General features: G+C 46.6%; 1 protein-coding gene across 2 annotated transcripts; it reads left to right on the top strand.

The window, feature by feature from the left end:
• The first annotated feature begins 599 nt into the window (after positions 1 to 599).
• Positions 600 to 25,825, top strand: VDAC1 (voltage dependent anion channel 1). 2 transcript variants are annotated; one of them, XM_029218021.1, is made up of 9 exons: positions 600 to 758; positions 11,057 to 11,129; positions 11,663 to 11,712; positions 12,390 to 12,542; positions 12,637 to 12,689; positions 17,968 to 18,195; positions 22,031 to 22,181; positions 23,857 to 23,914; positions 24,832 to 25,825. In XM_029218021.1, exons 2-9 carry the CDS (start codon positions 11,063 to 11,065, stop codon positions 24,921 to 24,923), a joined length of 852 nt encoding a protein of 283 aa, XP_029073854.1. In that variant the 5' UTR covers positions 600 to 758; positions 11,057 to 11,062; the 3' UTR covers positions 24,924 to 25,825. The 2 variants fall into 2 exon arrangements, with proteins under 2 accessions (XP_029073854.1, XP_029073855.1); XM_029218022.1 differs by having other exon boundaries at positions 696 to 758; positions 11,060 to 11,129.
• Positions 25,826 to 27,426: the final 1,601 nt, after the last annotated feature.

Here is a 27,426-nt window from a genome sequence, read left to right as displayed (position 1 = left end):
CGAGGGCCGAGGGCCAAGGAGCAGCATTCGTGGGCGCTACTCTGTATCCGCGCCGCCTCGGGCGCTCATTCCCCTCGCCGAGTCTGTGACTGCCCTCAGGGGCTCGGAGTCTGATTTAACACCCTGAGCAGGTTTTGCTGGGGAGGACCCCGGGGTCACCTCGTCCACCCAGGCCAGGCCTTGGTCCAGCCACCCGCCACATCAACTCCCGGGGGAGGGGTGTTGTCTCCCAGCTCCGAGGCCGAGCAGGAGGCCCAGGTCCCCGCGTGTCTTCTGTTAGCGCAGGGGACCTCGGCCACTGCTCAGCTAACCGGAAGACCCCTCCCTTCCCGAATGCTTCAACCTGGAGGGACCTCCAGCAAGGTCGGCCCGCGCGGGCGGCGACACGCCTGTCCCTGCGCACGCACACAACTCTGCACACGTCAGCCCCACGCTGTCCCGCCGCCCAGTGCCCGGGCGCACGCAGGCAATCACGCGTGTCCGCACTCGCCCGTGGGCACACGCGTCCGCCGCGGGTACCGAAGGGCCCCAAAAAGTCCGCGCGCGGATCAGGCGCTGGAAGCGAACCCGGTCGGGGCCCGGGCGGTGTCCCGGGACGGCCCAGGGGGCGGAGCTCGCGGGGCCGGCCTCGCTGGGTCGGGGCGGGTCTGCGCCGCCGCCGTCTGTGCCGCCCCGCCCTCGGCCCCGCCGCTGGCTCTGTTCCTCACGCTGCAGCCCCCGCCGTAGCCGCCGCTGAGCCCACTGCCACCGCTTCTGAGGTAGGCGCAGCGGAGAGGGGCCAGGCCTCTGACTGCGCCCCGAGTCGCGGGCCGGCCCGTGGGGAGTTGGGGGAGGAGATGGGACGGGGAGCGGGTGAGGGCGAGGGGCCCAGAGCCGGGCCGGGGCTGGGAACGGGAGCGGCCCGCCAGGGCCTGGCGGGTCAGCGACTGGCAGAGCAGGCCGCGCGGGGCGGGCGGGCGGCGAGCAGGCCCGGGCGGGGGAGCGGGTGGCCGGACATCCGGAGGCGCCTGCGGCTGGGGACCAAAAGCCCGCGGGGACCTTTGGGCGGAAGGGCACGGGCCGCCGCGTGGAGGCCCGGCCCGCCTCAGGTCTAGGTGACCTTCCTTGGAGGCGACCTCTGGCCCTCGATCCCGCCAGCGCGGGTCGGGCAGGGACCCGCCCGCCACCTAAGCTCGCCGGGCTGGGCTCACGGACCTGTGCGGGCCACGCTGTCGCCTCGGGGATGAGCTCATGTGACGACCGGGGTCCCGCGCCCCCGGCGCTGCACGCCCTGTCGGGTCCACGCCCGGAGAAGCTGGCTCCCGGCACTGTCTGCGCCTGCCAGCACCTTCCGGGCGGAATGGGAGGCTGACAGTCGACTTAGGCCGCAGGGACCAGGGCCGGAGCTGGGGGCTGGGCAGAAGGTTAGGCCTTAGAAGAAGAGGTCCCGCGGGTAGTGATGTGGCCTTCTTGGCCTTAGGAGGGATTCCTGCCTGATTCGGTTGCTCATTCATTCATCAAATGCAGCGGTGCCTGCACGAAACTGCTTCCGAGCCCTTTGGATTTGAGGCACGCAGCATTAGTGATTTGTCCAAGGTCACACAGCCGGGAAGATACTAAGCCTCTGTTTTCTCATCTGTAGAACGGGAGCCATCATACCTGTTCTTCATTGGGTTTTTGGGAAGAATAAAATGAGTTGATTAACTTCAAACATTCAGAACAGTGCCTGGTAGGGAGAAGGTCTGGGCAGAAACCTTGACACTTACCCTTGAGGCTTTTAGGGGAGGATCTAGCCCATCCCCTGCAGACTATTTTGCTCCACGTGGTGCTCTGGAAAGGGTTCAATAAAGGTGGTCTTTGTTATTTTAAACATTATTATTAGGCATTTGTGTGCCAGGCATTGAGTAACTTTCAGGGTAATTTAAAAAACCTTTAAGTTTACAGACAGACAGGGTCAGGCTGGAGCAGAAAGTTGAATGTGGGTTCAGACCTGGGCTAAGCCTAGGCCTGTTCCACCTGAGGCCCCCAGCCCCTGGACCAGCCTCCCCTCTCCAGAGGAGATAGGGAAATGCCTAATGTGCTGTAGGCAAGGGCAGGGCAGACTGCCCAGGGTCTGCCTTCTTTCCACCCCAGCTCTGGACTGAGTTCCTACAGGGTCAGGCTTAAGCCTTATACACCTTTGTTTTCAGTGCATGGGGTGGTGCCACCTGGCAATACTAGGTACTTGAGAATGGTCTGTGGGGGTGAATGTACTCTTGCTGACAGAAGGATAGTTTTCACCATTCCAGCATGTGGCTTATAGTAGGTGCTCATTAAGTATTTGTGGGATTATTGAATGGGTATATGTAGTGGCTGCAGGCCCAGACCATAGTCCCTTGATCTTGGACATCCTTTTTGAAGGACACACATCTCATTCACTTTCAGAAAATAGCCTTGCCTAGCAGAGAGTCACAAATAAATAAAGGGCTACAAGGGTGTGTACAGCCCTAGAACAGTGATAGGCAGAACTGTTGCCTAATTTGAAATAATTGCTTTGAACATGTTATCCTCATTCTGTGACTTTCCAAGTCCTTTGGGAAACTTGTTGAACTGGTGTTTCTGGGCTTGTGGGGCTGGGGGTGACACTGGTGAAGGGGATTCCCCTAAAGCCCTTGGGCCTGGTGCCTCTTCCCTCTCGGATGGTGAGGGGGTCAATGGCTTCTACTGGAGTTGTCCTGAGTAAAGTGCTTGAGCCTGGGTATGGGGGGCTGCTCTCAGTCAATTAGTTTATTTCTGCTATTCTATAGGCAGGGGCTGTTTGTACACAAACAGAGGGGCTCAGGGGGACCATATAGTGAGGATTTGCCTTTGGGCCTCTGGCCCCACTGGACAGTAGGCACACGTCGACAACCACCTCCAAGCTGGTGGTCATGGGGAACATTCACTGCCACCTTTACCGGTAAGGTGCTCCCAAAATCCATTTTGCCCTTGATGGGATTTCTCAAAGTGTGACATCTTTGGTAAGAGAGAGGCATGTATGGCTGAGAGCCAGCCCAAGCCTGCAGGCAGCCCCCCAGGGTGCTCAGGGGCTCCCCTCTGGTTGCCACTGAGGAAAGGTGATCAGGTGATCAGCTGGGCCTGGGCACAATCCTCCATTTCACTGCCTGCTCTCAGAGGGGTGAGGGTAAGTGAGAATCTTAGCCCTTTACCCAGAGCTCTGCTGGAAAGAGTCCAGGAGAGCAGATTGGGCTCATATAACACAGCTCTGACATGAGCCATAGGGTCTAGTTACAGGCCAAGTTACTTTCTTGTTCCTCAGTTTCTCCACTCTAACTGTGATCGTCATCATTACAGTCATTCTTTATTGAGGGCCTGCCCAGCACTCTCCTGGCTGGTTGACGTATGTATTATGACGTTGAATCCACTGTCCTCCAAGCCCTGGGAGAGAGGTACTGTCGTTTCCATTTCACGGGTCAGGAGACTTGAGCACAGAGTGGTGAGGTAACCATCCCAAGGTCACACAGCTCAGCAGGAACGGGGTTGGGATTCAGGGCCTGGACTGGCTAGCTCCAGTGCTGATGCTTTCACACTGCAGTTGCCACTCCAAGGGGCCACTGTGAGGAGCTAATAGATTTGAGTGCCTTTTGAAAGGTAGAACTTGCTATTCAGAGCGGCACTGTTACCCTTTTACACTGATCAGAGGGAGCATGTGCATGGCTGGGTGTAGTCTAGCTGTCAGTGGACAGCAGTCAATGGAGTTACCCTATTTGTTGCGAGGACAGTGGCACAGGGTGTTTATCAGGAGAAGGGTCAGTTTTCTGTGGGATGAGGTAGGAGGCATTCTTCCAGGACCTGGCTGGACAATATTCAGCTAAACAATACCTCATTATGGTTGGGGAGAACTCTGGACCCTGTGGTTCAGGGTGACCTTTCGGCAACCTGCACAGCAGCTATAATTATGATAAGAAATATATAAAATGAAAATCTGTAATAAGTTCTCGCTGTGATTGTTACATGTTTACTGGGTACCAGCCACTGTACTAAGCGCTTTGTACTAGCAATCTCATTCAGTCCTCAGAATGGTGCTGAGTCAGGGACTCTTTTCCTGTACTGGAACTGAAGAAAAATGAAGGGCAGATAGGTTGTGACTTGCCCAAGATCTCATAACAAGAGAGTGGTGGAGTAGGATTGGAACTCAGGTCTGCCGGACTCCCGAGTCTACCTGCCCAAGCACCGTCTATTTTATCTCCACTGGGTCAAGCCAGGCAGCGAGCAGGAGCCCTAGGTGCACCTGGGATCCAGACCTTGGCATGCTGCCTGCCAGCCCCGGTCTTCTCCTCTTGATGGGTGGGTGGGCAGGCAGGGTGTCCCCAAGTCAGCTGCATTCTCTTGAGGCTTGTGGAAGGCTGTGCCGGTGGTGGCCCACCTCCCAGGGTGTTTTAAAATAGAAGCAATACCTGGAAAGCCCAGCTGCCCTGTGTGAGACATTCATGGAGGGGGGTGGGAGGACAGATGCACTGAGAGGACAGACCTACCAGAGTCTGGAGTGGATCTGGAGGGGCAAACAAAGAATGTCCAGAATAATGGATTGTGGTTACACTGCCACTTATTGAGCCCGGGCATTGGCTTTGCCAGCATCCTGGAGATTCAACCAGGGCCCTTCTCCTGGGCAGATTCAACCAGGGCCCTTCTCCTGGGCTGCCACTTCTGGTGAGAAAGTGTGGGGTAGGGGTGCAGGGAGGCTCCTGATGGCGTTGGCCTCACATACTGGCTTTCAGAGCAGCTCTGGCCTCCTGCGGGCGAAGTTGCTTTTCCTGGTCCCCAGAGTTAGGAGTAGTTGCTTTTGCTCTAATCCCTGGCTGGTCTGATGCCCCTCTTATAGGCTGGCCCAGTTCTGCCCTGACAGACTACCTAGAATGGTGTTAGAAATAGCAGAGCCAAAGGCTTTCCTACAGTTCTTCCTTCCTAAGGGGAACCCGGGATGGTGATGGTGAAGGCGATGATTGCTGTGTCGGTTGGGGTCCTTGCAGGAGTCCGATGTACACTCCCATGGGTTAATTAAAGAAAGCGTGATGCAAGGATCATCTGCAAAGGTATGGGCAGAGTGTGGGGCACCTGACAAGGGGTGTGGGCCCCTTGGTCCTTTAGAACAGGAGGGGGTCCTTTGGCAGGAGCTGTGGCGTTGGGTAGAGGAAAGTCACTGCCCACCTGAGGACCAACAGGGAGGCAGCCTGGGGGATGAATACCCCAATTGCACTCTCCCATCTTCTGCTGGTGCCCCCTGTTTGCTGAGTCCAACCCATAGCTCACTGAAAACAGTCCATAATGATCAGCTCTTGGGGCATAGAGCAGGACGGAGGAGGAAGGTGAATCTGGAGGGGCAAACAAAAAATCTCCAGATTAATGGATTGTGGTTACACTACCATTTATTGAGTACTCGCTGTGTGTCAGACATTTCTGCATGCTCTATTTTCCTTACTTAATCCTTGCAGCAACAGTGGTAGCAAGGCACTGTTGTTAGCCCCATGTTATAGATGAGCAAAATGAGACCCTAAGAGTATAAGTGGCTTGTCCAAAGTCACACAGCCCCTTCCATTCGTCACTGTGCCCTGCTACCTGGGTACTCGGATGGGTGGAGAAATGCCATGGCAGGGTGGCTCTTGACGTTTAGGTCCTAGCCCAGTTATACCCTTGCCATTAAAAATGTTGTCTGTTGACCCACTGGGTGTTCCCTGTGTTCAGAAAACTTTTCCTCTCCACTGTTCCTGACTCAGCCGTTTGGACCCATGGCCACCCTGCTCTCTGTATCAGCCATTGCAGTGGTTGTTGGCTTTCTGAGAGCACCAAGGCTCCCCTGCCTGGATCCTTCTGAGGGAGCTTCTGCAGAGAAAAGAACACGCTTCAAAGTGGGGGTGCTGGGGGATGCTTGGTGCGGGGAGCCAGCCCACTCTTCTCAGTGGCATCTGAGGGCTGCCCTGCCTGTGCGATAGGCAATGAAACACTGAGAGGGAGGAAGGAGGCTTTTGAAAAAGTGCCTCAGGTGACTCTCATGTACACTGAAGTTAGGGAGCTCTGCCCTACTCCTACCTTCTGGGCAGGGTGGCCAAAGCCATCAGTGGTAACCTGAGGGTAGAATGTGCCCCCCACAGGCCTTACCTGTTAACCCTGCCACCTCGGTGTGATTTGAATCTGTTCTTGGAACCAGTATAGACACTTTGATGGTTTTCCCTTCTGGCACCTCTGCTGCAGTAGCCTTTTGGAATGTGACTTGTGGCATCATGAATGCAGCGTGGCTTAATTTTGAACACATTCGTTAGGTTTTTAAATTTTCTGTCCTTAGTTTAAAAAAAAATTATCAAGTACACAAACAACTTAAGTGATTAAGTAGAATCAAAAATGAAAATCCTATTTTAACTTCACTCCTTTCCTAAACCCCCTTTCCTTTCTAGAAGCAGCTCCAAGGCAGCCACAGTTTACAGGTTAGCTCATGTCCTTCCCTTTCACATGCTTTTCCACCCATTCACAAATGTGGAACATATAAAGATGCATATGTAAAATGGTTTTCCTCCAATCACATGGGATTATACATTTTCTGTGGCTTGCTCTTTTCATTGAACTATTATCATAGGTAGCTTTCTATGCCACCACGTAGAAATCCACCTCATTCTTTTTGATTACCACATGGTATTCCTTAGTTTGCAAGCACCTTAATTTTTATTCATTTGTTTCCTTATTGGTGGACATTTAGGTTGCTTCTGGGTTTTGTGTTAAAAATAACCCTGCAGTGAGCATCCTCCTGTATACATCTTTGGGTGCCTTGGGTGCCACTGTGAGTGTGTTCCTAGCAGTAGAATTGCCGCTAGAGTTACTGCGTGTTCACTTAGGCACTGCCCACCAATGGGCTCCTCAGGGGCTGTACTGTACGTAGTATTCCTACCTGGGGAGAATGGGATTGATCATTTTCCAGTGCAACAGTAGATATTGTCATTTACATTTTTGAGAATCCATTGGTTGAGTGAGCTGCCCAAACATAGATGTGTCAGACTTTCTAATGTGGCTCTCTGAGGCCCTTTTAATGAAGTCCGTGCTTGGTTCTGATGTCAGAAGTGGCAGTACTCTCTTCCGAAGGCGCTTGGTTGGTCTCCTCAGCTTGAGTTCAGCTCTCCTTAGGCCATTGTGGCGGTGCGGCATGCTAGTTGTGTGTCTCCCCCATCCCTGGTGGTGCCGCAGTTTCCCTGTAGAGGGAGCTCCTGCCTACTGGTTACATTGTCATTTACTTAGTCCCTATTGTCAGATACTGTTTCCTTTTTTTTTCTACTGTAAAAATACTTTGATGCTTACTGCGCATATACTTATTAAACAGACAGTGCTGTCAGAACACCCTGCTTCATGCTCAGCCTCTAGAAGCTGAGTTTCTTCTTTTTTTTTTTCCCTTTTTTATTGAGGTAACATTGGTTTATAACATTGTGTTTCATGTATGCAACCTTATATTTCTACTTCTGTGTGCACTACAGTGTGCTCACCACCAAAAATTTAGTTTCCATCCATCACGATATCAATCCCTTTACCCATTCCCACCCTCTCCCCTCCTTTTCCTTTCTGGTAACCACTATTTTGTTCTCCGTATCTATGTGTTTGTTTTGGTTTGTTCATTTATTTTGTTTTTTGTTTATTTATATTCCATATATGAGTGAAATCACAGGGAATTTGTCTTCTCCATCTGATTTATTTCATTTAGCATAATACCTGCCCTCAAGGTCCATCCGTGTTGTCACAAATGGCTAGATTTCATCTTTTTTTTTTTTAATGGCTGAGTAGTGTTCCAGTGTGTGTGTGTGTGTGTGTGTGTGTGCGTGTGTGCGCGCGCGCGCGTGCACAGTATCCAGTATTATCCATTATCCATTCATTATCCATTCATTTGTTGGTGGTCTCTTAGGTTTTTTCCATTTTTTGGCTATTGTAAATAATGCTGTGACGAGCATAGGAGTTCACATGTCTTTGCGAATTAGTGTTTTCATATTCTTTAGATAAATACCCAGAAGTGGAACTGCTGGCTCATATGATAGTTCTAGTCTTAATTTTCTGAGGAATCTCCATGCTGTTTTCCGTAGTGGCTATACCAGTTTATGTTCTCACCAACAGCGTATGAGGGTTCCCTTTTCTGAAGACACGTGGGGTGGATGCTGCAGAGACAGATGGGGAGTGATTTGGAGCTGATTGAGGTGGCGGGAGGGGCCAGGACCGGGGTTCAGTCTCCAGGTCAGTGCAGGCAGGGTGTTAAGTGAGAAAGCAGAATGCTGAATTCTCTCCCCATCTAGCCCTGGCCTGAGAAAGTGTGGATGCCAGTCATTGTTTTTACATTAAAATTGTTTTTGAAGCAGGTGCTGAGAACTGTGCTGGGTGCTGTTTGCAGCTGTAGGAAAGCTGGGCTTCTCAGAGAGGCAGAGCTGCTTCAGTCCTGTCAGATTAAGTGCAGCAGGAGACGAGAGGTGCGGAAAGAGGAAGACTCCATGAAAAGCAAAAGGGGAAGCTACAGCCACACAGCCTTTGGTGCAGGGGAGTCAGCGTCTTGCCCCCCTTGGTGGGTGTTACCTCAGGGCCAGGAGTGGGTTTGGCTCCACTCAGCTCGTGGCTTCTGTGCATCTTCCCTGCCCGCTGCTGTGCTGGGGATGCAAGGAGAGCCTGGCCTTATGTGAGCTCCCTCTGCCATCCCACCTCTCCTGTCCTTGCATGGTAATCTCCTCAGTGGCCGCTTTAGGGTGATTTTTGCTGTGGGTGGAGTGTGTTTTGACAGGTGGCTTTGCTTTTCAGTTTTGGGGATTAGGGATAAGCAGGGGCATTTGGGGAGCATTAAATGATGAGTGTTCTGACTTTTTCCTGAGGGATGGACCAGTCCAGACGTGAAAGCCACGTGTGCCACGTGTGGTGAGGCGGGTCCTGGAGCCAGGGGAGGGTACTCGGGAAGGCCCTGACCTCTGAGGTACAGGAGGTCTTAGCTGACCCGGAGATATTGCCACTGGACTGCTCTCCCTGTCACCCGGCTGGGGCTGAGTTTGTGACCCAGCTGGGAAGGGGACAGCACTGAAGAGGGGTGTTCTGTCCACTGATAACTGTTAGCAATTGGTGTGTGTGTGTAGAATGTTCTGGGCCCTTTGCTGAGATGTTTTGCACGTTTCCTTGGGGCTCTGTTACCTCAGCCTTCAGTCCAGGGTTGTTTCATTGCTTCTCCTGGGAGGGGCCCAGGCCCATCTGTGGCTGGGGCGTGTGCCTAAGGCAGAGGGTGTTTCTGGAGGACCTGGTGGATGGTTTCCTGGTTTGTCCCTGGGGTGGGTGTGCCTATGGGGTTCATTTGGGGTGGAAGGGGAGAGGGGAGAGAGCCTTGAAAGAGCCAGTGGGAGCAGCCTGAAATGGGTCTTCCACCGTGTTCTTTATGCCCTGATCCTAATGGGGACTGAGTTGCCCATGGTTCTGGCCTGATCATGTGTGAGAAATACAATAACAACAGCAACAAAAATAGGAGCGCGTAAACAGCTTACTGGGCTGCTCCTCTCTGCTCTGACACAGAAGGGAGCTGGGACAGAATTAGCAAAACCTCTGAAAAAAGTAAAATAGGACCAGGACCACAGTTTTATAATTTAAAATTGTGCAAGTTTATAGTTTTTTAACATTATACTCATTGGTTTTTTGGGCTCCCTGCAGTGTCTTTGAAGTTGAGGCTTTGGTCAGGATGCAACTCCCAGTTGTGATATTGTTCCCCTGAGATCACTTGCACCACTTTTCATTGGGTTCCCATTTAACCAGGAATATGCCATGTGGGTGTTAATTTGTGTGAATACATTTATATGTGACTTTAGGTGAGGTGTATGCAGTTTGGTAATTTAGGTATGCTGTATTTTAAATGGATGGAACCATCCTTGGGTTAATTGAATTTCTGGCTGAGGCTAACAATTTTGGAGATGGAGAAGATGCAGAAGATGGTGCTTTCTCGCATTCCCCTCTCCTCCTGGGTGGAGCACAGAGTGTGTGCCATCTGGATTAGGGTTTTAATTCTGTGTACATAATGTATCAGTGCAGAGCCTCCCAGCAGCGCAGTGTGGTCCTTAGGGCAAGGACTATTTGAAGTTCTTGCCTTCCTTGAACAGCGAGGTGTTTAATAAATGCTTGTTGACTGACTTAGTGATGTGCATCAATCCCAAGTAGTACTTTGTTTTGTTTTGTTTTTGTTTTTTTTTTTCGGTACGCGGGCCTCTCACTGTTGTGGCCTCTCCCCTTGCGGAGCACAGGCTCCGGACGCGCAGGCTCAGCGGCCATGGCTCACGGGCCTAGCCGCTCCGCGGCATGTGGGATCTTCCCGGACCGGGGCACAAACCCGTGTCCCCTGCATCCGCAGGCGGACTCTCAACCACTGCGCCACCAGGGAAGCCCCCAAGTAGTACTTTGATAGTTGGTTTTAAAAGTCAAGTCACATTGAAGCTCAATAGATGTTTATTTGAATTAAATTTGGGGGGGATGTGGTTGCGTTTCCTTCCATGTGAAGAATTGCCTAGTTAGGTAGGTAGGTTTTACTGTTTTCTCTATGAGGAATATGATACTCTAAAAGTGGGTTCCCGTAGCAAAGGTTTTGTGAAAAGTTGGGTCCATTCTGACACATAGTAGGTACTCCATAAATATTTGTTGAATGAATGAAATCAGAACTGTATAGAAAATACGTTGCCATGTATTTAATGTCCTAGCAGTTGATATTTTGTAAGAAGATATGTTTTATTGGCAAGAGTCCTGCAGTTCAGTAAAGTAGCTGGCTTATGGGACTGTGTCTTTGCCAATGAATTCATTTAGAAAATATTGACTGACTCCTACCATATTCTGGGCCTGTGCTCAGTCCTGGGGATGCCTAGGAGAAGAGGTCCAAAGTCAGGCTGGTGTGCTGTCAATAAAAACTTACTGGGTGTTTCAAGCTCTGGCCACAGAAAGAAGCAGGAGATAGCACAGTCTTCTTTGTCCACACCTGGGGGAATAAGGTATGTGGAACTCAGTGCTGATGATTTTTATTGGTGGAAAACTTACCAATGTGTTTATTCTGGTGGTTCTTTTATTATAGCAGAAGATGGCTGTGCCTCCCACGTATGCTGATCTTGGCAAATCTGCCAGGGATGTCTTTACCAAGGGCTATGGTGAGTGTTGCATGGAGTGGCCTTTCAGCTCAGAAACTGGGTTGGCATGTTTGGTATTTTACCCATTACAGTTTGAGAGACTTGGGTCAGTCAGCTCTCAGAAACTTCATGTCAGGGAAAAAAGATAAGCCTTCTATGGCTAGTGAAGCAGTTTTGGTTGTGCACCCAGTACAGGTAGGCTTGTGAATTGCTGCAGACAAGTGGACATTCTTGTTTCTTCTCCTAGGCGGGAGCAGGTCTGTGGATGCTGCTGCAGTGGAGTGCGGCTTCTAAATTTGGAGCTCGTCTTTAGGCATGTGCTCACGCTGTCATGCACCCTTTTCTCAGACTCCACTGGGAGTGCAGGTGGGGCCTGTGTCTGTTCTGCCTGCCACTGTTCCATGGCAGCCGGGCTCCACACACAGAGAGGCAGGCAGCAGTGGAGACCAGTGCCCTCTGCACTCATCTCATTTTTAAACAACCTAAGGGAGGCAGAGATGCTGCTCTTGAGTTAGTTATTTAACCTATTAACAGTTACCATGTTCTTTCTTTAGGGTTTGGCTTAATAAAACTTGATTTGAAAACAAAATCTGAGAATGGACTGGTAAGTTGTCTGCCTATATGGAGCATGGATATTTGTTGTAGATCAATAAATAATCAATAACTTCCATCTGGGTGGCAAACAAAGGGACTTTTCTGATTGTGGCAGCTTGTGGTTGTCACATTCATTGCATCCTCTGTGGCATGGGTGGTCCAGGGGAACCATGTGACTACGTCCCCAATTCAGTAGCTGTTAATACTCATAGGAATATGGGGCAGGCCTCAATTTTATTTTTCCTCATGTTTCTTATTTCAAAATTGACCTGTGTTCCATACCACATAATTATTGAAAAAAAACCCCAAATCTTAGTAATCCCTTTTAGATTGTGAATTGTTGGAAGGAGGAAGTTTTGGGTAGAATTACTGCAATGTCAGCTTTAGCTCAAAGCTTTTTCTCTGTACGAGCCTGGAGGTAGGACAGAAGGAGAATTGCCTTCCTGTCCAGACTAAAGAGTTACAGGGGAGGAAGGAATCTTTCTCCTGATAAAGAATTCCCTGAAAGATTCCTTTAATTAGCAGACTCCATCTGTACTTCAAATATCTAACTGAATTATAGAATGAGCTTTTGCACCCACACATTCAGGGTCTCACCTCTTGCATAAAGGAAAGTACAGTGCATTTAGGGGTGGAGCAATGCAGAATGAAGTGCTGGCATGCAGGCTGTGACTCTCTTCTTTAAAGGAATTTACAAGCTCAGGTTCCGCCAACACCGAGACCACCAAAGTGACGGGTAGTCTGGAAACCAAGTACAGATGGACCGAGTATGGTCTGACGTTTACGGAGAAATGGAACACTGACAACACACTAGGCACGGAGATTACCGTGGAAGATCAGGTAATGGTCACTTGTGAAAAGACACAGTTTTATTAAGTGACATTGGCTGCCTGTCTTGTGACTAAACCTGTTGGTGAATTTCTTTTCTGTTCAGCTTGCACGTGGCCTGAAGCTGACCTTCGATTCATCCTTCTCACCAAACACTGGGTAAGAATATCATCTGTTTTCTCCATAAGGACCTTTAGTGGTGTTTCATAGTAAGATTTAAGATTCATTCTGTGCTGTTTGTTATTGTTCTCCTGGCCTCAGCTGTGGAGGCTGCAGGATTTCTGGTCCAGTAATGCTCCATTCCATGTGAGTGAGGCTGCTCACAATGTAAGTGGCCAAGGCTCTAGGGCAGCAGGCAGTGTTTGGAAGCAAGGGCTGTTGGTCACTGTTGCCAGCCCCATTTTTCATGCTGGAGGGCCTCTTCCCTAGCTTCCTACTTAGGGACACTGAGAGTGTGTGGGCTTAATTGCAAGGTGGCTCCTGAGACTGCACTTTCCTGCTTTAGGCCCTCCAGTCACAGACAGATTAGGCTTGCTGGTTATTGGGCACATCAGGAGGCAAGAGGGCATGTTGATCTGCCTCAGCTCCTGGTGCTTTTCAAAGTGGCTAGAGGGAATCAGTCTCTTCTAGAACACACTCTTGTTTTTTTCCATTCAGAGCAGTAGGTCTCCTAGGCCTGGGAAGGTTGTTTTGCACACTGATGACAAGGCCAAGGGCATGTATTGAATTTCATTTCATAGTTTTTTTAGTTTTTAAAAATTGTGGGGACTTCCCTGGCAGTCAGTCCAGTGGTTAAAACTGCATGCTCCCAGTGCAGGGGGCACAGGTTCAATCCCTGGTCGGGGAAGATCCTGCATGCTGTGTGGTGTGGCCAAAAATAAAATTTGTGGTAAAATACACATAGAATTTACCATCTCAACCATCTTTAAGTCTTTGTATTTCATGACTCTGACACTTTCAAAGATGATTGGCCAATTATTTTGTAGAATCCTTGATTTGGATTTGTCTGATGTTTTCTCATGGTTAAACTCAGGTTATTTATTTATTTATTTTTTCAGGTTATTTATTTTTGATAGCTGTAGATAGGATGTTGTGTTCTGTCCATCTTGGTGCATGACATCAGGGGGTATATATCAATGTGCCTCATTACTGGTGACGTTACTTTGGTCACTTGATTAAAGTGGCGTTTGCCAGATTTCTCTGTAAAGTTACTTTTTTTCTCTTTATAATTAACAAGTATCTTGTGGGGAGATGCTTTGAGACCATGCAAATATTCTAATTTTTATACTTTGACTCACAAATATTCGTATCCATTGGTGATTCTTGCCTGCAACAACTGTGTTTGGCAAATGGTGAATTTCTTTCTTTTTTTCTTTTTAATTTATTTTTTTATATGTTATTTATTTATTTTTGGCCGTATTGGGTCTTTGTTGCTGCACACAGGCTTTCTCTAGTTGCAACGAGTCAGGGGGCTTATTGAGGTGGCTTCTTTTGTTGCAGAGCATGGGCTCTAGGTGCGTTGGCTTCAGTAGTTGCAGCACGTGGCCTTCAGTAGTTATGGCACGCGGGCTCCGTAGTTGTGGATCACGGGCTCTAGAGTGCAGGCTCAGTAGTTGTGGTGCACAAGCTTAGTTGCTCTGTGGCATGTGGGATCTTCCTGGACCAGGGCTCAAACCCGTGTCCGCTGCCTTGGCAGGCGGATTGTTAACCTCTGCGCCACCAGGGAAGTCCCCCAAATGGTGAATTTCTATTCCCATCATTCCTTCTACATTTATTAATTGGGATTTTACTGAAAGGAAGAGCTCTTTCTTCTCCACCTTTTATTTATTTGATCAGTTATCTGTATCAGTACGGATTCTTGGACATTTATTTTATTCTATGGATTGTAATCCATTACTGTATTTTGTTACTCATATCGTCCCAGATATGGCCATTGGGAGCCTTCAAGTTGACATCCTGTGTGCTTTTGACAAGCCCCTGTCATTTTTTTGGAGCACTTCTTCAGAAAGTGTACTTGTTCTTCCCTAGTCCTGCTATCAGCTATTTCTCTGAGGAGCCTTTGTTCCTTTTATTGAAGAATGGTGTTTAGAAACTAAGACTGTGGGTACAAGATGTACTCATTGCTACTGGGTATTTGAGGAAAGTTTTGATGACTCGATGGAGATTGGAAATGAAAGCTGACTTTCCAAAGTGTCTGAGGGGTACAGCCTGGGAAAGTATCCTGGCTTCCTTTAAAGAGGTAAGCATATACCACATTTGGATGAAGCTGCAGACAGACCTCATCAGGGGACTGGCACCCACACTGAGTACTTACCACAGATAAAGCCAGCTTGTTAACCACAGATTAAGAGTATACCTCTCTCAGGTGCTGTCAAATTAGCACCATTATTTAAATAGCTTTAAAAAATCCCAATAATATTTGAAAGAGGAAAAGCTCCAAAGGCATAGAATGCTGCCTTAGAGCCAAGCCTGGAGAGAAACCTAGTCACTGCCCCACCAGTGCCCTTTCCCTGGGGACCTGGTGCCTCTGGCCAGAATCCAGTGGGGTGGCATGTGGAGGCACTGTGTAACTGTCTAGTGTGGCTTGTGCACACCACTGGTCAGAGGCCCTGGTACAGGTGTCACATTTTGTGTGAGCAGCAGCACTTTACCCAGTGGTTAAAAGATGCCTAATTTTTACATGTCTTGATTTCCCCTTCTTTCTAAATGTCAGCCTCTGAGCAGCTGTTTTTTTCATCAATCATTCTACCCTGCTTGGTGCCAACTGGATACTTGGTCGTAACCCAGGTTTCTTCCTCTAAAGAGCCGGCAGACCAAAATAGGTTTATTTTAAGTTTTTCTTATTGAGAGTTAGTTTGATTGTCACTCCTTTCCTTCAAAGCTTGCAAAAATGTACAGAAGCAACTTGAACAGAAGTTGTAAGTTTCATTGTCACTAGGGAAGGGTGTTAACTTTATTTTCACCTATGACCTCTGAAATTCTGACTCATTGGAACTTGGAGTGTTTAATCTTTAAATATTTTATTATGGAAAATTTCAAACATGCAAACGAATACGGAAAAGCATATTATACCTTCATCATGTTCTCATCACTCAGCTTTAATAATTATCAACCCATGGCCAATCATGTTTTATTTATACATCCATAATCAACCCCTCCCACCCTCAGATTATTTTGAAGTAAATAACAGATATCACATACTTTCATCTGTACATATTTTCATATGTATCTTTAAATAAGTTTCCTTTTAAAAAAAGCATAGCCACAGTATCATTACATTGTGAAAATTAATCATAATTTCTTAATATTGTCAAGCCTAGTCTCTTCAAATTTACATGATTTCATGAAAATTTTTTAGAGAATCAAAAATTGTCCATGCAAAATTGTAAAAATTGCTTCATGTGGCTCCTAAATCTTAGTTTTTAGGTTCTTCTTCTGTTTTTTTTTCCCCTTGCAGTTTATTTGTTAAAACTAGATCATTTGTCTTCTAGAATTATATATAGAGTAAATTTTGCTGTTTGCATTCTGTGGTGTTGTTTAACTTGTTCCCCTGTCCCCCACATTTCCTGTGAATTGCTAAGTCTGGAGGCTTCATCACATTTAGATTCCGTTTTGGGGGGTGCTGAAATCTGCTTCCATAGGGAGGCACACAGAAGGCCTGGTTTTCTCTTTGTATGTTAGTGCCATTCATGATCTACTCATAAGGGGTTACAAATTGGTGATAATTCCACCTTTATCTTTCTTTCTTCATTTTTAAGCTGGAATATTTCTGTAAAGAGAAACTTATCAAATCTTTGGTTATTTTGAGATATAGTTAGTATAGGAAAGGTGGGATACATGTTTGATTCCTTTCTTATTTACCCTTTTCAAAATAACAAATTGATTCTCTAGTCTCTAAAGATGACCAATGTGTGTGTGTCTTGAGTGTCATTATGAGTTCATAGATTTAAACATTTGATGTGCTTCAGTCGCTGCTGATATTATTCTTGATGCTTATATTGTCTCATATTTGAAGCCCTTGGGAGCCTGCTTTTTTTTTTTTTTAATATATTTACATATTTACTTATTTGGCTGCGCTGGGTCTCAGTTGCAGCACGCGGGATCTTTTAGTTGCGGCATGTGGGATCTTTTAGTTGCGGCATGCAGGCTCTTAGTTGTGGCATGTGGGATCTAGTTCCCTGAACAGGGATCGAACATGGGCCCCCTGCATTGGGAGCATGGAGTCTTAACCGCTGGGCCACCAGGGAAGTCCCTGTGGGAACCTCTTCATCTTAGCTCTCAAGTCCTTTTGCCCCAACCTCAAAGTCTTTGATAGCTTTGATAGATGCTTCAAGCTCATCTTGCACCTTTCCTGCCCCAACCTGTAATCTGCACTTTTCTGAGGAGTGCTGGTTCCTTTTAGGAGGGAATGGTATTTAGGGCCCCCAGTTTGGGTGCTGGGGATGAAGCTTTAATCTCGGTGTGAATGAAGCTGGGCTGGACAGGGCTGTGTGGTCCTTGAACCTTGAAGCGTATCTGGTTTCTCCTGTGGTCTCTGCTGAGAATGTTTCTCGCTGTGGAAGATGTCCATTTTGCAGTTGAATGACAGAAACAATCAGGTGAAAATAGTCTAAATTTTATTTGATAGATGTGATCTTGTCTCTAATGCTGACTTTTGGTAAAAGTCATTGTGATAATATATTTGCAGGTGACATGACTCACCTGCCTTTCCTGGGAAATGCTGGGTCTTGAGTGATAGTCAAGGGAGGCACTATCTGGCCGTATACGCAAGTCTGGGATCAGCAGACTAGACCTGGGATCTTGTCCAGTCCACCAGGGCTTCCTGGCCCCCTATGACTGCAGGGCCCCAGGTTCTACCTCACTATCCAGTTCTCTGAAATATATATTCATTGGGATCTCATAGATACTGAATTAAAAGCTGTCTAACTGTTGTATTTACTTAGAAGGGAATTAGTATGTATTTCTTTACTAAGTGAGCCACGAAGTAAGAAGATGACCATCTCATTAAAAGCTGCTGCTTAGATAGCTGCCTTCATGACAGATGTATCTTTTCCACAGACTTGGAAAATAGCAAAGATGCATCTGTTTCATAATTACATGGTGGTGCTCTGCATAATGAATGCCTGTGTGGGCCACTGTATTAAGCACAGGGAGAGGATAGTAAAAATTACTTAGCGCTTCTTTTTCCAGCTTTTCTTGCCTGTGTTCTCGCTTCATTATGGTGGTGTTTCTTCATTATTCTGGATTCCAGTTGAAGAGAGGTTGTGTTCTGCCCATTGTGGCACAGAAGTTGCTTAAGGGAGATCTGGGGCCCTGGCTTTGCCTTCCTACCCTCCTATTCAAACGGGGATTATTATTTTTTTAAATTTGTGTCTCTTGGCATGCTTGTTGCAAGATGAATGAGCTTCTGATTTTAATACAATTTCTTTTCCTCCAGGAAAAAAAATGCTAAAATCAAGACAGGGTACAAGCGGGAACATATCAACCTGGGCTGTGACGTGGATTTCGACATTGCCGGGCCTTCCATCCGGGGTGCGCTGGTGCTGGGTTACGAGGGCTGGCTGGCTGGCTACCAGATGAATTTTGAGACCGCAAAGTCTCGAGTGACCCAGAGCAACTTTGCAGTTGGCTACAAGACTGATGAGTTCCAGCTTCACACTAATGTGTAAGTGTATGTGAGTGTGTGCAGTCGGGGGATTGTTTACCATGATTTTTTTCTAAGCTTAATTTTTAGTCACTGGGAAGTGAGTTTGTTGGAATCAGATGAGCCAAATGGCCTGCTAGTATTGTTCTTGTTTCCCACCTACCCGTTTCCTGAAGTGATGTAGTTTCTTACTATTCTGTGAACAGTAAATGTTGTCCCTGGTACACACAGAATGGCTGATCACTTACGGCAAGGGCATGATGTCAGTCCACAGGAGTGTTCCTTCCCTGCAGCTTTATGGACGTTGGAGGGCCTTTCATTTTACTTAACAAAATGGGGGTGGGGAGGTGTAGCTCTCTTTCTCTGTATACTGCCTGAGGACCAGCTTGCAGTGCTTTAATGAAATGTAGGCATGGGAGCCAAATTAGGAGTTGATTATCTCAGTTAAATACTGAGTGTCTTCTCTGCATGGCAGAACATTTAAAAGTTTATTAACTGGACAGTATCATGAAGGGAAGAGGAAATTACAGGGTAGGTTAGAGAGAGCCCTTTGTAATCAAACTTGAGGGTTGAAGCAGAGTGCTGATTTAGATTTAAGGGAAACAGATTTCATCCATGAAATCTTTGTAGACATGAAGAACTAATGCATGGTGCAAGTTGGGTACAAATTTACCAAATTTCTCTCTTTCCACTAGAGGTCACTAAAGTGACTTTAAAAATTTAGAGACAAGTAAATGGTATTTGGGTCTAAACTAGTAACATTTCTGTAATAAAAATTTTTGAGGAATTTTTATAATTAATAAATTAATATAATACATTAATATAATAAATTAATAAAATTTGAGTCTTTTAAAACTAAAAAAATCACAAGAAAACTATGGAGATGGACAGCCCAGTGGTTGGGGGAGGAGAACAGGGAGGGTATCACTTTGAAGGGGTGGCACAGGGGAGTTTGGTAGTGGGACTGTTCTGTATCCTGGCTACAGGAGTCTTTGTATTAAAATTCATAGAAATGTTTACTGAAAAAGGTCAAAAAAGATACGTAAATTTAAAAAAGGTAACATGCAAAAAAGCCATAGGAAAAATATCACATGCATAGAAGTGTTTTTTAATTGAAAATTTTGGCTGACATGGAAAGTGCTTCCTTGGTTTGGAATTGGGAACTTGCACCAGTTCCAGGAAGAGCAATGACTTTTAGGTTTTACTAACCGGAGTTTCAAGATTTTTAATAAGTGGACATGGTTTATTTTTGGAACTGGCATGGAAACAGCTGACACAGCTAATCTGGGTTGCCCTGGTCTTGCAGAGGCCCAGGTGTGTAACAGGTGTTCTGTGTGCTTCATGTAGATGGCTTTTTTGTTTTGGTTTTTGTTTTTGTTTTGGCGGTACGCGGGCCTCTCACTGTTGTGGCCTCTCCCGTTGTGGAGCACAGGCTCTGGACGCGCAGGCTCAGCGGCCATGGCTCACGCGCCCAGCCGCTCCGCGGCATGTGGGATCTTCCCGGACCGGGGCACGAACCCGTGTTCCCTGCATCGGCAGGCGGACTCTCAACCACGGCGCCACCAGGGAAGCCCTAGATGGCTTTTTTAAAACAATTAATTAATTAATTTTTGGCTGAGTTGGGTCTTCGTTGCTGTGCGCAGGCTTTCTCTAGTTGCGGCAAGGAAGGGCTACTCTTCATTGCGGTGCGTGGGCTTCTCATTGCAGCGGCTTCTCTTGTGGCGGAGCACGGGCTCTAGGCGCGTGGGCTTCAGTAGTTGTGGCGCGTGGGCTTCAGTAGTTGTGGCACATGGGCTCCGGTAGTTGTGGCTCACGGGCTCTAGAGCACAGGCTCAGTAGTTGTGGTGCATGGGCTTAGCTGCTTCGCGGCATGTGGGATCTTCTTGGACCAGGACTCAAACCTGTGTCCCCTGCATTGGCAGGTGGATTCTTAACCACTGCGCCACCAGGAAGCCCTAGATGATTTTTGTTTGTTTGTTCGTTTGTTTTTGTTTTTTTGCGGTACGCGGGCCTCTCACTGTTGTGGCCTCTCCTGTTGCGGAGCACAGGCTCCGGACGCGCAGGCTCAGCGGCCATGGCTCACGGGCCCAGCTGCTCCGCGGCATGTGAGATCTTCCCGGACCGGGGCACAGACCTGTATCCCCTGCATCGGCAGGTGGACTCTCAACCACTGCGCCACCAGGGAAGCCCCCAGATGATTTTTTTTACAACAAGTTCCTTTGTGGTTTTAAGAGTTCAGTACAGGAAGGCAGTGTTGCTGGTTTTAGAATGTATTGAAAAATCTAATGTTTAAACACATTTAAGCCCAAGGAAATTTCCCCATTTGAGTTAAAATCTATTATTTTTGACAAGCTGCTGTTTTGTAGCATGCTCAAGACTTTCTGAAGAAGTCAGGATTCTCTGTGAATCAGATGGTGTCTATGCTCTTCCTGTACTTTCTGGAAGCACAGTGTCTGTCTGGCTGAATTTCAGGGAAAACTTAAGAATTTAGAATGTATTTAATGAGCATCTACTTTAGGGAGAGTATATTAGTGAAGAGCAGAGTTTGCAATGAAACAGCAACAATTTATTCATGGGTTAGTGAGTTCTAAGCTCTTTGCTGGATTCCAAAGTGTATCGGACCTGCCTTAATAGTTTCCAGTGCTATTTCCACTGGAGACACCCAAAATGATGAGGCAGAACTTTGACATTGTATTTTTTTTAAATTTCTTTGTTTTGTTTATTTTTTGCTGCGTTGGATCTTCGTTGCTGCACGCTGCCTTTCTCTAGTTGCGGTGAGCGGGGGCCACTCTTTGTTGCGGTGCGCATGCTTCTCATTGCGGTGGCTTCTCTTGTTGTGCAGCACGGGCTCTAGGCGCGTGGGCTTCAGTAGTTGTGGCACACGGGCTCAGTAGTTGTGGCTCGCGGGCTCTAGAGTGCAGGCTCAGTAGTTGTGGCGCATGGGCTTAGTTGCTCTGTGGCGTGTGGGATCTTCCTGGACCAAGGCTCGAACCCGTGTCCCCTGCATTGGCAAGTGGATTCTTAACCACTGCGCCACCAGGGAAGTCCCCTGACGTTGTATTTTTATGTTAAAAATGTTAGAGTGGGGAAGGGGATATTCCCAGAGGCTGCGGTCAGTACGGTGTGTTTGGAAGAGAGGAAGGAGTTTGGCTTGCTGGGTTTCATTCCATTTTTGAAAGACAGAAACATCTTGTAATGTAGCAAGTTGCTCCTTTTCAAATCTCACCAGGACCATAGATGTTGCAGCATGGGCCAATAGTATGCATAGGCCAACAAGTTTGAATAATAGGTTAAGCTCTCTTGTAATTGCTGTTCCTCCTAGGGCCTGGGTCAGTTCTGGCTGTGCACCCTCAGCAGTGGATGCAGCTAAGGGTGCTAAGGGTGCTGGTGCTAAGGCTTATAAGCTGCCTTCTGAGGAACATGAGTGGCCCAGACTTTCTTGCCATTTCTGGCTTTGTCCTCTCTTTCCATTTTTATAGTAGAGCATTTATAAAAGTAATAACCTTAGCAGCAGAAGAAAGAAATCACTCAGAATCCAGAATCCCAGTGCCCTAGTTACTGCTTTTATTTTAAAGATTAATGTAGAAGCAAACTTCAAGTTCCATGCAGCCTGAGTAGTTGACTGAGCTGCCTCTGGGTGTTCCCAGTGATGGCTGAGATAGCCTTTCCCTTCCTCTGAACCTTCCTGACCCTGGTGTCTGTGCCATTCCTATCAGGCTTGCCGTAATTTGGTGCCTGTTTTGTGATCAGTTGAATCCATTTACAACATGCTTGTCCTCTGTTAGACTTGGTCAGCTCTGCCCAGCTCAGGTCGCCTTCCTGGGCTGCTTGGCATCTGTGCTGTGCTTATTTGCAGAAATGACGGGACAGAGTTTGGTGGCTCCATTTATCAGAAGGTGAATAAGAAGTTGGAGACTGCTGTTAATCTGGCCTGGACAGCAGGAAACAGTAACACTCGCTTCGGAATAGCAGCCAAGTACCAGATCGACCCTGACGCCTGCTTCTCGGTGGGTACCTGTGGAATCATGTATCTCTGAGACCTTACCCTGACCCTTAGGTTGGAATCCTTTTGGATTGATGGAATTCCATGCTTTGACTAGAGATTTTCTCACTGTGAAAGGGTTCACAATGAGTAAAACGATCATAGTAATGGTATTTACTATGGCTGCCAGGCACTGTATGGAGACCATTATATGTGGATTACTGTATTTAATTCTTATACAACCCATTTGAGATAGGTGCTTTTTTTTTTTTTTTAATTATCCCATCCATGTTTTCACAAATGAGGAACTGAAAGCTTAGAGTGGTTGAGTAACTTGCGCAAGGGCAGGCAGGTGGTAAGTGCTGGGGTTTGTGTTTGACCCAGACTGCCTTGCTATGGAACCTCCTTCTCTAACCAGTCCCTGGTCCATGCTGCAGACTGTAAAGGGGGTTACCTTGAACCTGAAGGTTTTAAATGTTCCTTTCCCCCTCAGTTTTCATTCTCTTGCCCAGCTCCTGTACTGCATATTAAGAAATCAGGCCCTGGCATTGGGTGGTTGGCATCTTATCTTGCAGACCCTGTAGCATAGCTAATGGACCCTTGCGTTGCTGCACAGTTTTTGCGTTAAATCTTGTTGAGCTCATCTCTGTTGTCACAGGGCACTGCCGGCTGTATCCTTTTTGGGGTGGAATGAGGAAATCTCATGTTGCAGGATGGTTTCTGGGCTGACTTGTGTAATTTACAGACAGCCTATTTTAAGTCTCCTGAAATAGGAACTGAATTTGGCTTCCTTAATGTTAGGCACTTTAAAACAAAGGAAAAGGGGCCTTATTATTTGGAGGGCGTGGGCAAAATGGAACATCTAGATGGGGCACTGACTGCCTGGAGGCCTACCTTCCTGTTTTCTCCTGTGGGAGATGCTGCGTCTAAAAACAGCATGTGAGCAGGAAGACACACACCCTGGTAGCTCTGGCTTTCGCCAGGTGTTCTCACAGCGTGAGCTTGCTCTGCTCCTGACCTCTCCTTACTTCCCTAGAAAGGGGCCAGGGAGAGGCCCAGATTTCCCTACAACTCAGGCAGAAGAATAAGGGCGAAATTATTATCGACTCAGCTGCTTTATTGATTAATTTATTAATCAGCATTCAGTAAGTGCTGACATTTAAGTGATTGTCTAGGTTATTGTTTTGCTCCAAAAATTCAGGCTTGTCAGTGCCAAATTTTTTTGATTTTTGCTTCTCTTTTTCATGAAGAAAAAATTCGAACAATGTTCTGCTGTTTAAAAAAACGCTTTAAAACCCCATCTGACATTTGGTCTGTTTTTCTTTATCCCAGCAAATACAAGAAAGTCTTTTATGTCTCTGGCCATAAATGAAGGTGTCCTCACCTGTTACAACTTAAAAATACAGACCTACTATGTATAAATGGAATTGGGCACACATACTGTAAGGAATCAAATGTAAATAATAACTTTCTTTTACTTGAAAATTGTGTTGTTTCTTTGCGTTACCCTTCTGAGACCTAGTTCCTAAATTTGATATATTTCATATTGAATTTAATGAATCCTATAAACAAAGTGGTCATGAAAAAAGAGAATTTGATACTGAAGTCCAGAGTTGGTTGATTAAAAAGCTCTTATTCAGTTTGGAGACAGAAATGTGAAGTACTTAACATTTTCACTCTCTTATCTTTTCCTTGACTAGGCTAAAGTGAACAACTCCAGCCTGATAGGGTTAGGATATACTCAGACCCTAAAGCCAGGTATGTGTTGGTTGTGTGAAATTAGTTCTTTGTCTTAAAAAAGATGTGGTGCTGGTTTGCTGCTTTATGTTATTGCTTGTAAAATGACTGTGTAGTACATTGTAAATGAGTGTATATAAAGTTTTATAGTTGACTGTTTGTAAAGGAGTGCAGGGTCATTATAAAACGGTTGGCGAATAGGAGAAGTAGTAAGTAGGAGGAAAAAGGCCAAGGCTAACATGTATTACATTTTTGGTTATTTTCTTCCATTCTTTTTCCCAGTGTGTGCCTAATGCTTGATACTTATTTCCAGCAGGTTCTTAAAACCAGCCTATAAGTCATCCCCATTGTGAAACTGGTTTGTAGGTTTCCTCTGCACAGTTAGCTAGGCTAGTCCATAGTATGTTACAGCTACAGGAAGTAATACCCCCTTGGGGTTAGTTTGGTCAGACTGGGGCTTTGAACACTGGAAATCTAAGGTTACATGATGGCAGAATCAAGCTGTTCTAGAGAAAATAGCATTTAGTCGTGTGTGTGTGTTTGCATTTGTGTGCATGCTGCGATTGGGAGTGTTAAGACCGTGGAGTCTGATTCGTGGTTGGGGTTTCATTTCAAGGGGCTTTTGCTAAAGAAGTTTTCTGCATGGATTTTGTAGCGGGGATGATGAGAGGATGAAGGAAAGTGGATTGGGGTGAGCTATGGAGTCGTCATTATTGTTGCACAAGCTCATCCTCAGCTACCCAGTCATTAGTCGGATGGCGCTGAGCAACAGGGATTCAAGGGCCTGTGGTTTTGCCCCTGCTGATCACACTCAGCTGGAACAGGTTCTGAATCTGGTGTGGTGTCACCAGTGTGCTTCAGCCATCCTCCATTTGCTAACTTCTCTTTTCTTTCCTCCCTCTCTCCTCCCTTCCTCTCCCTGACTTCTCCCCCTGCAGGTATCAAACTGACACTGTCAGCTCTGCTGGATGGCAAGAATGTCAACGCTGGTGGCCACAAGCTTGGTCTAGGACTGGAGTTTCAAGCATAAATGAATACTGTACAATCGTTTAATTTTAAACTATTTTGCAGCATAGCTACCTTCAGAATTTAGTGTACCTTTTAATGTTGTATGTCTGGGATGCGAGTATCGCTAAATACCATGTTAGACTTCCAGGTTAAAGATGATTCAGCTTTAGGGTGTTACCCTTTCAGAGGTACAGAAGAAACCCAATTTCAAAAAAGGTCCTTTCAGCTGTAGACTTGAGGGGGAGCTTGCTGGCCCCTCTAGAGATATCAGGTTCCTTTTTTACCTAGAAATGGCTGCAAGTGGAAGTTGATAATTTGCAGGCACTTTGTAATTTGTAAATTCGTATTGAGTAAATGAATGAAATTGTGACTTCCTGAGAATTGAACCTTGGTTTCCTACCCTGATTGAGGAGAGACTCTTTGATGGTGTATACAAACTCATCTGAAAGGGACTTTTTTAGGCAGGGACTTTTTCCACCCCAATCCATCACCTCTTTTACACCAAAAGTAGTCTGCAGGGCGTGGTAGCTGTTTCTTTTGTGCCATTTTGGGGTGGAGAAGGTGGATGTGATGAAGCCAATAATTCAGGACTTAACTGTGTTTTTTCTCATGTTGTGTTTTTTTGCCCTTGCACCAGAGTATGAAATAGCTTCTAAGAGCTCCAGCTGCAAGCTGGGAAGAGTCTCTGTGACTGTAATCACATGGTGACAACACTCAGAATCTAAATTGAACTTCTGTTGTGTTCTCGCCACTCAGTTTATTTTTTAGCAGTTTAATGGGTACATTTTAGGGTCTTCCATTTTGTGTGGAATTAGTTCCTCCCCTTCAAATGCTGTAATTAACATCACTTAAAATAAAACTTGAATAAAATATTGAAACCTTATCCTTCTTTTGTTGTCTTTATTAATAGGAGTGTAAATAAACAGGACATATGTTTGGTCTTGTTCTTTGGCCCCTTGGTGTGGCTGTGTGTGTGTGTGATATTTTTAGTTTTCTGTTGCTGCATAACAATTACCACAAATTTAGTGGCTTAAAACAACAATTATTTCACAGGTCTGTCTGTCTGAAGTCCAAGCACCGGGTGCCTGGGCTCTCTTAAGTTTCTCACAATGCTGAAATTAGGATGTCAGCCGGACTCTGTTCTCATCTGAAGTTTGGGGTCCTCTTCCAGGCTCATATGGTTGTGGCAGAATTCAATTACCTTTAGTTGTAAGATAGTGGTTTCTATTTCCTTGCTGGCCATCAGCTAGGGGCCACTTTCAGCAAATAGAGGCCACCTGCATTCCTTGCCATGTGGTGTCCTCCATCTTCAGAGCTGGAACAGAAAAATTTCACTGTCAAATCCTTCCCTACTTCAAATATCCTCCAGAAGAGCCCAAACACCTTTATAATTTTTTAAAAATTTGTTTTTAAAATTAAGATGTAATTGGCCTATAACATTATATTAGTTTCAGGTGTACAACATAATGATTTGATGTTTGTATATATTGTGAAATGATCACTACAATAAGCCCAGTTAACATCCATCACTGTACAGAATTGGTTTTTTCTTGGGATAAGAACTTTTTTTTTTTTTGCGGTACGCGGGTCTCTCACTGTTGTGGCCTCTCCCGTTGCGGAGCACAGGCTCCGGACGTGCAGGCCCAGCGGCCATGGCTCACGGGCCTAGCCGCTCCACGGCATGTGGGATCCTCCCGGACCGGGGCACGAACCCGTGTCCCTTGCATCGGCAGGCGGACTCTCAACCACTGAGCCACCAGGGAAGCCCGGGATAAGAACTTTTAAGATCTACTCTCTTTGCAACTTTCAAATATATGACGCAGTACAATTAATTATGGTCACCATGCTGTACATTACATCCCCATAACTTATTTATTTTATAAGCATTCCTGTCCTTTTAAGGGCTCACCTGATTAGGTCAGGTCCACTGAGGATAATCTTCCATTAAAGTCAACTGTCCACGCAACATAACCTAATCACAGGAGTGATATCCCATCATATTCACAGACACCTCCCACACTCAAGGGCAGGGGATCATATAAAGGCATGGGTCATTGGATATGGTTTCAGAATTCTGCCGTATATATTAAAAAAAACCACGGATTTCAAATGTTTACGAAATATCAATAGAATAGTAACAACTCTGCATATACATTATCCAGCTTCATCAAATGTAGACTTTTTTTTTTTTTTTTTTTTTTTGCGGTACGTGGGCCTCTCACTGTTGTGGCCTCTCCCGTTGCGGAGCACAGGCTCCGGACGCGCAGGCTCAGCGGCCATGGCTCACGGGCCCAGCCGCTCCGCGGCATGTGGGATCTTCCTGGACCGGGGCACGAACCCGTGTCCCCTGCATTGGCAGGCAGATTCTCCACCACTGCGCCACCAGGGAAGCCCTAGATAGTTTTTTCTACTCAATGATAAATATTTTTAGGCAGAATTCCTTTTTATGGATGTTTGGAAGTGACAATTCCCAACAGGTATCAGATTTACTTCCAGCATTTTGTGTAACTGGTCACCCCAAACCT

This window comes from Monodon monoceros, unplaced genomic scaffold (genome assembly GCF_005190385.1).
Source record: "Monodon monoceros isolate NGI ecotype Baffin Bay Population unplaced genomic scaffold, NGI_Narwhal_1 Super_Scaffold_12, whole genome shotgun sequence".
Classification (NCBI taxonomy): domain Eukaryota; kingdom Metazoa; phylum Chordata; class Mammalia; order Artiodactyla; family Monodontidae; genus Monodon; species Monodon monoceros.
The sequence above is the reverse complement of the archived record's forward strand: the minus strand, read 5'-3'. Positions and strand labels throughout refer to the sequence as shown.

What these genes read in the sequence shown, in the direction of transcription:
- VDAC1 (XM_029218021.1), top strand. Translation starts at nt 11,063, where the DNA reads ATGGCTGTGCCTCCCACGTATGCTGATCTTGGCAAATCTGCCAGGGAT. An exon ending in TCCTTCTCACCAAACACTGG is followed by an intron (nt 12,690 to 17,967) that starts GTAAGAATATCA and finishes CTTTTCCTCCAG; the next exon opens with GAAAAAAAATGCTAAAATCA. An exon ending in TTCCAGCTTCACACTAATGT is followed by an intron (nt 18,196 to 22,030) that starts GTAAGTGTATGT and finishes GCTTATTTGCAG; the next exon opens with AAATGACGGGACAGAGTTTG.